Source organism: Rhagoletis pomonella, unplaced genomic scaffold (assembly GCF_013731165.1).
Source record: "Rhagoletis pomonella isolate Grant_MI unplaced genomic scaffold, Rhpom_1.0 Rhpom_scaffold_02834, whole genome shotgun sequence".
Classification (NCBI taxonomy): Eukaryota; Metazoa; Arthropoda; class Insecta; order Diptera; family Tephritidae; genus Rhagoletis; species Rhagoletis pomonella.
The window spans coordinates 12894-21044 of NW_023461387.1; the positions used below are offsets into that span (position 1 = coordinate 12894).

General features: G+C 36.2%; 1 protein-coding gene and 1 pseudogene across 1 annotated transcript; both read right to left on the bottom strand.

Moving 5' to 3' along the window:
- Positions 1–380: 380 nt before the first annotated feature.
- LOC118753770 (farnesyl pyrophosphate synthase-like) lies at positions 381–4759 on the bottom strand. The gene is made up of 7 exons (XM_036488650.1): positions 4433–4759; positions 2350–2444; positions 1931–2001; positions 1723–1863; positions 1244–1605; positions 954–1180; positions 381–873 (listed from the first exon to the last, which is right to left on the bottom strand). The coding sequence occupies exons 1-7, from the start codon at positions 4627–4629 to the stop codon at positions 692–694; spliced, it is 1275 nt and encodes a 424-aa protein (XP_036344543.1). The 5' UTR covers positions 4630–4759; the 3' UTR covers positions 381–691.
- Positions 4760–4841: 82 nt separating this feature from the next.
- Positions 4842–7649, bottom strand: LOC118753769 (annotated as a pseudogene).
- Between the last annotated feature and the right edge of the window lie 502 nt (positions 7650–8151).

Consider the following 8151-nt stretch of genomic DNA (forward strand, 5'->3'; position numbering starts at 1 on the left):
GCGGGACGATTTCCTTAAAATCGGTACTGCCTCGCCAAAAACGGCACGAATGGCCACCGTAGGCATACATCAAAATTTGACTAAAAAAAATCCTTCATAATTTCATGAATACTTAACAATAAAAAATAAAAATAAAGTAATTTAACAATCTCGTGAACTGGTAACATTCTCCGAGACTTTGGAGAAAATCTATCGCCGCCATTTTGAGAAATTGCATTCCATACGTCAATCGCGATTTTCCCAAAACCTGCCGAAAGTAACACACGACAGTATTTTATCCAGGCGACGATATCCTTATACATATAGCGCTTTCCAATATTTATTTTTTTAGAAATAATTTTTTAGAAATACTACTATAGGTTAAAAGTACAAACTAGAAATTCCTTTATTTATGTATATACATACATATTTAAATCGTTATCTTGGCTATCGGAGATATACATATACATCATTTTTTACAACATTGTGACATTTACAAAAACGCCATTACATTAATAAAAACTTAAATAAGTTGGCTGAACATTGCACCAACCGGAGTCCATCAAAGTTTAAACATAGTGTAAACGAATGGATATTGACAACGCTCCCGGTGTTGAAAATTTAAATAGTAAATTGTTTGACTTCACGACGTAGCTGTCAAACATTAGCTGCATTCGTGACACTATTATTATTCTATTTTCTGCATTCTTGCTTATGAGTCCCTTTGATAAATTTTATTTAGTATTTGTAAGAAGATCTCATGTGGTATGTCAAGTGAGCTTTGTTGGATGTGCGTTTTTATCAAATTGTATTTTTCTTCCTCGTATATGGCGTATAAGCTGGCAATGTCTAATTCTTCGTAAAGTTGCTTAACACGCGCGATTTTCTCTGGATCTGAAATGGATGGAAATTCGTTTTAAAGTCCTACATTGAATAGAGATATGATAATTGCATTTTTAATGCCCCACACCCACCATTTTTCCCATAGCACTCCTCCATTATAGCTTTTTGTTCGGCACTAGCACGCTGCATGCAAACCACCGCTAACCAGGAACACTTGTTGTCCTGTATATCTGTGCCGATTTTACCAGTAATATCGGAATTTCCAAAACAATCGAGAAAGTCATCCTGCACTTGAAATAAGTGACCCATTTCCAAAAGAATGGTTTTGGATTGGCGGAAAATCTCGCGATCTTTAACGCTGCCGAAAAAATAAGCTTTTTATAAAATGAAAAAAAATAAGCATGTACATGTTTTCACTCACCCCGCCAAATGCAAAGCCAATGCTACAGGCAAATAGAAAGTATAATATGCAGTTTTATTCGCAACAATGGAGTCGTATTTGTCCATAGTGAAGGTGCTGACATTTTTATTGGCATTTAACAAATCCAAAGATTGACCACAAGTTGTAATGAAAGTTATTTGATGGAAAAGTTCTAGCAGATCAACATAACAAGCTAAATGGCGGAAATTTTTACGTAGCAATTCAAAGATTCCATTCTCAATCATCAGCGCATCATTGATGGCAATTAAGCCAACTTCCTCCAATTTGTGCCAACACAACTGGCCGCGTCGCGTAGTGCTGTTGTCCATGATGTCATCGGAAATGATGAAGAAACATTGCAGCTATCAAACCAAATAAATAAATATTGGTATGTAGTAGTCGAGGTGGTTCGATTATGGCATTAAAAATTGCATTAAAGCAAAGTGTGCAGTGTGATAACTTCGAGCTGAAATACCTACCATTTCAACACACCAGCCGAGATATTGCGCCAATTTTATATTTTCGGGTGTGAGGTCATCGGGTTTGACTAAATTTTTATACGTTAAAACGGTGAGTAGACCACGGTTCTTCTTGCCAAGTGGCACATTGTACTCTAGGGCCTGGAATAAACGAAACAAATTTGAACTGTTTCTGTAAGGTATATACGAGTGTAACTATTAGTAATACCTTTGTGAACCAGGTCGCAGCTTCATGTGTTTTGTAACTTTTAGCTACTTCGGACAGCTCGCGCACAACATCTGTAAAAGCAGAATCCATAATTAGGAATTTTTATTTAAAGTTTAGCGCAAGTACTGAACAGCTTCATTGTAGTACGAATAATAAACAGTGGAAATCCATGTGCGGGCTTTTACGTTAAATATGCATCTGTTTCTTTTGAAATAGTAAGCCAATTGAGTTAAAATCAGGAAGACACATTTGCATTAAAATACGAATGCCTATAAACTTATTATACTAAATACAAAGAAATGCAAATATTTGCTCTTTTCTTGAACCCAAGCCTGCGATCGTTTAAACTTATTGTATGAAATAAACAAAATATAGCAAGTGTGACAGATAAAAAAAAGGCTTTATATTTTTTTACTAACCTGGAAATACGGCCATGAAGTCACGACTTTCCTCCTTTGATATTGTTACACGTCCAGCTATTGGCACTGAATGATTCGTTAGTGTTGATAAAGTGCTATAAAGGAGAAAAAAGTGCAAAATAAACAAAGGCATGAATATATCAATACATTACAGTAGCAAGTGAACAACATAAATACTCCCTACATAAATCGAATGATCTGTATTTATGTATATGCATTCAGCCAATATCTGCCAGTAAACCAATTTTTTTTTTGTACTAAAATACACATAATTTTTGGTGTACCATAATTTATTTACTGACAAATTGAGAAGCACTAAATAAATTACCATTCTTGTATTTAATATGTATTTAAGCCTTGCCCAAATGTGTAAACGGTTACATCACTTTTACTGTTATTACATGGGTTTGATTTTTTATTTGTATTGTAATGAAATTTGTTTAAAACCTAGCCGTATACTTGCATAATATGCAAACAAGCATGAAAGAGTTTCGATACAGGTATATACATACATACATATAAAGGTATTGTCACTGAAATGAAAAAAGTGGTGAGTAATAATTTTTTTTATATAAAATGATGTAGGTATTTTTAATTCGATGAAATCCAATCATATCAATCAAAAAGGGAATTTTGATTTTTTATAAGTTATGCCTTTTTGCTTTTCAGTGCATATATTTGTTACGTCTATTTGCATTTCAGTTGACAATATGTGCATATGGGTTTATGTATGAATGTCCATAGTTAAAGTACGAGTTAGGTTGTAGAGGAAAAGTTAAGGCAGAATCAAAAATGGGAATATGATAAAAGCATCATATATTTTTGAAAGCGGAGACACTATAAAAATCATTCCATGTCGTTGGTATGCGAAGAATCTTTTTGAATTGGCTTTAAGATGCAAGATTTATATGCCATAGTTGGGTATGTAAAAAAAACCTATGTAAATTATACTCACGCTTAGTAAGCTATTTATAGCACTCATTAGTAAATAGTGAGTATATGTATGCATGTACACATACATAATTATACAAGAATCTATGGAAATAAGTATGCCAATGAAATTATAATGTAAGCAAGTCAGCGACCCGTAAAGAGCAGTACTTGCATGTAATGCAGTGAACTCTTAGCGGAATGCGAAGAACCATCCTATTTTGAGGTATTAAGAGTCCACTTATACGTTGAAAAACTTTGCATTGCTGATTTCATAGATTGGGAAAATATTAGGTCAATTCATCTAAACGCGTAATCTCGTAACCAAGTAAACCTTGTAAACTTACTTAATTTTGTATTCAAAACCGGATTATTTACGAGATTTTTGCGTTACGAGGCATTTACGCTTTTAGATGAATACCCATATTTTTTTCGATAGAATCTAAAGAGTGGATTATGTGTTGATAGGCACACGATTCATATTTTAAATTTATGTGGGACTACTAAACTCTTCATCAGTTTACCATGCAAAGAAGATAGTAGGTAAATAGTCAACTTAGGAGATTAAACATTTATATCCTAGGATGGGTATCAACTCTATACGAAACAGTTTCTTATGAATTTTTAACCGCAAGTTCAATCAATTTCATTATGCATGCTTACGCGGCCTTTTTCTTAACTAAGTATGTATGCTTATGTGTATGTATGCATATGCAAATAATTACGAATGGAATTTGTGATTTACCAGCTAACTTTAGAAATGGCGTCAATACTGTTAAGTGGCCTGGAATTGTACGTTATGCAGGAAAGTAACTTATCCTGCCGCGTTTAAAAATGTTCAAGCATTGGCGCTTTAACTAGACCATTGTATCATAGAATATTTATATAATAAACAAATATGCATGCAACATTTTTGATAAGAATTGGTATCCTCCCCCGACATGCAGGTTTTACAATAGGGGTATTCTCTGAGTCTTGCAAAGCCCTTGCATGGTGCACAGATTGCACGGTAAAAACCGGTTTTCGTATGGGACAGCTTTGCAAACCGTGCAATACGTGCACGGTGCAAGGGCTTTGCAAGACTCAGAGAATACCCCTAATTTATTTTTATATAATCCCCAAGACAAAAATGTAGACACCAAATTACTCTTACCGTTCATATCTTTTCAACAATTTGTGCTCATGCGGCGCTTTCAAAGCTAATTTCTGTGTATTGTGCTTTGTTTCCCAATGATAATGGATTCCATTGCTGATGCCATTGTTGCTGCTGCTACTATTGGTGGCGCTCGCTGATGTGATTGCATTTACACTGGACCGCAATTGTGACCATTTTCGCGTGAGTGAAAACATTTTCTTCGTTGATCGTGTATTCAATAATGAAAGAAAGATGTGTACAATTAAAATTTTTTAAAAATCGATTTCTTTATTAAAATTGAGAGTAGAATCCCATACACTTTCTTTTTCCCATCTAATTATCACTTAAAATAACACAAACTAGTTGAAAAGCAAAAATCAAATAAGCGAAACCAGCTGATTTGCCGTGCAAAGGCTTGCGCCGACGGAATCGAATGTGACGGCGTTGAATTTTCAGCTTTTACCTTTAGGGCTGCCAACAGTTTCGGTATTTCATAAAATTAATTTATGATCATTTTCGCTTATATATAAATAATTGGCCCTTTGCCATTGCCTGCCGAAGGGCGACACGGATGGTCAGTCCATGGATTGAACTTTGGGCCTACCGAGTGGCAGGGCACACTTCTAACCACTCGACCACGGCGACTCCCAGCTCCTTTATCAAGCCCGGTAAGAAATGTCTACGAAATGCTTGCATATTCTGCTTTACTTTATTTTGTTAATATCTTCAAGCGGTGTCGATAGTTTTTAATATACATACACATATTTATGTATGTAGCTTAACTAATTTTAAATGGGTTTACTGTTGACTGACTAAAATAGTTTTTTTTTTTTATAGTTATATAAAAATACATGCGTGCATATGTCTAAAGATCTAAAGTACAGAAATGAAATTAGCGACTATATAATTGTTTGAAAATGTAAGCAAGACATTTAAGGCAAACTTTACGAACTGACTAGAGTAGAAGAGAAGAGTTTATTTTAAAGGTTATAAATTATGATAAAAACACGAAAAAAACATAAAAATATTAAAAATAATTTAGGTGGGTTCTACATGCTTAAACTATTCTTTAACCATATACCTAAAATTTATATATACGCTTGGAAGTTGGGCTTATAATCTAGCTGGAATGAATACACTTCCCGCGATGCCACCTGCTTATTCGATGCCACGAGGAGCACCTTTATTCTTAACACTTGCTTATGCCGTTGTGTATATTTATTTTTGTTCAATCATCAAAGAATAGTATTTCCAGAATACGTTTTTGAACATTTTTGCGACGGTCCTTTGACATTTTTAATAGTTCCGTTGTTACCAATTCACCCAATAGATGCTCGGAACTACGCGCCGGTGTGGGATTTTGTGGCGTTTGAAACTTATTGAAATTCTGTTGTTGCTGAGGTGTAGTTAGGTTTTGCTGTTGGTGAGGCAGTTGCTGATAAAGCTGAAAGAGGAAGTCGGCATTTGCGGGAAACATGCCTTGTTGTTGTTGTTGGCCACTGTTTGTCGAACCAGAACTGCGTTGCATGGCCGCCGCTGAGGAAGTCGAAGCCGCATTATCGTAATGGTTATTCTGATTATCATTTAATATTGTTTGTGGTTGTAATAAACTACTACTATTATCATCTGAATCATCATCGGTATCGTCAGCGAAGTGTGCGTTAGTGGAATTTGAAGTATTCTGTGAACCAGAGTATGGTTGCTGAGCATGATTGCTGTTATGTGACATACCGGCGACATTTGAATTTAGCTGCACACGTGGCTTTTTCGTATGATGATTACTGCCAGTTGATGAATCTAGTTCATCGTTATTGGTGTCGCCATATGAATTGGTAGCCATTTGATTGGAGGACGATGAGTGGGCTACTGCCTGCTGCGCGCCACTTGGGTTGTGACCTTAAAGATGAGAAAATAACGGATTATTAAGGATTTTGGAAAGAAACTGGAATGCATTTACTTGTGCCACTATGATTGTTGCTGTTGACGCCATCTAAAGGAGATGATAATGGTGATTTCATTGAAGATGATGATGACGATATGCCCATACCGCTGCCATTACCATTGTGAGTTACACCATTACCACTCAAGCTGTTTCCTTCTCGATAGTGTTCATTATAGTTTTGAGAGGAATCGGCCATAGCGGCCGCCACTGCAGCAGCTTGATGATGTTGTAGCTGCGTGTGTGATATTTGTTGGAGCTGTTGTGAGGCCACAGCAGCGGCAAAATCGCGAAACATTTGATCGGCTTCAATTTTTACCTGTCCATTTCCATTCTCTGTTGTTGACGCATTTACAGCAGCAGAGCTCAGTGCAGAAATAGGGTGCTGATGATCTGGTTGGTGGTAATGATGTTGAGAGACAGCCGAGTTGCCGAAATGACCCATGTTCTTCATAGACCCATTTGACTTTGAGTCCATATTGAATTCACTGTAGTTGGAACTGTTCACCGAGTGGGGGGGATGTGAGAAAACTTGGCACATTTCGGTATGATTTCCGGGGCTGTATGTGCTGATCAAGGAATTTCATCTTCTCAAGATAGGGACGAGAAAGATGTTCATATACCGGCGGGTCGCCTTGCTTGCGTTGTGATACATAACGTTCCCGCAAGTATTTCCACCGTTTCTTGCAAGTCTCAACTACAGAGAATAGTAAAACTTTGGAGTGAAAGAATTCGAATAGAATATCAATAGCACTTACCATCTGTACGCAATTTAATTGCAATAGTTTGCCATGCCTCATCTTTTGTTTCATACTTCCCTCCTCCTCCACCTGGTCCATTACTACCGTTAAGGTAATACTTCTGACGATTATATATAACTCCATGCTGCCCAACTTCATCAATTAACTGTTCGTCCATCATTTTCTGAGCGTTGAAATCAATTTTTATTTTCGCTTTTGATAAGTTGACGCAACTTTAGTTTCGATCGCTTGCTTCACTATGCTTTTTCTGTGCCTCACACCAATACTTTAATTATCGCTTAATTAAATTTGTTAATTAGGGAGCAGACAATTGCCGACATCACACATCACACGTTGTAAATTCACGTAATAGGAGCTATCAAGGAGAGGAATTTAAACGCATTTCAATAGTAAGGAACATACTCTTTTACATGGACAAAGTATCTTCACTTTATTTAAGTAAAATTCGCAGGTTTAGTGGAATGAAATTAATTAAAAAATGCGAGCTGCAGCAAAAAACCTTTTAATTGTTTGATGACACTTTTGTTTTTTTTTTATCTTTTTCTGTCTTTTCCCTCTGCTTCGTAAAAATATGGCACAGGCTGACCCAAAATAATAAATTTCAGTTTTTCGATTTTTCTTGTGTGATACATTTCCGAACGCTTTTATGGGATTCAATAATTTCACTTCTCGGAACTGAAGTTATGTTAGTTATGTAACCATAATTTTATGGTATAACATGAGCGTTAAAATATAAAAGACGATCGCAAAAAATAATAAAATTTTAAAATTCGACTTTTAGGGGAACCAGCTGGGGTGATAGTTCTTGGCCAGATATTGCTCTGAAACATTCCGGTTACGTATACCCGACGGGACAAAAGAGGCCATTGCTTTTGGTTCCTTAACAAGCGGATTTGGCCAATAAATGAGTCCTGCTGTGTATGCCAGAGACGACTACGCCACAACTTCACCTCAGTCAAGTTCAATGCTTGCAACGGGTGGATTCAACTTAGCGTCTGCTCAGATCTACGGACACATCGACCGTAGACCACTTAATT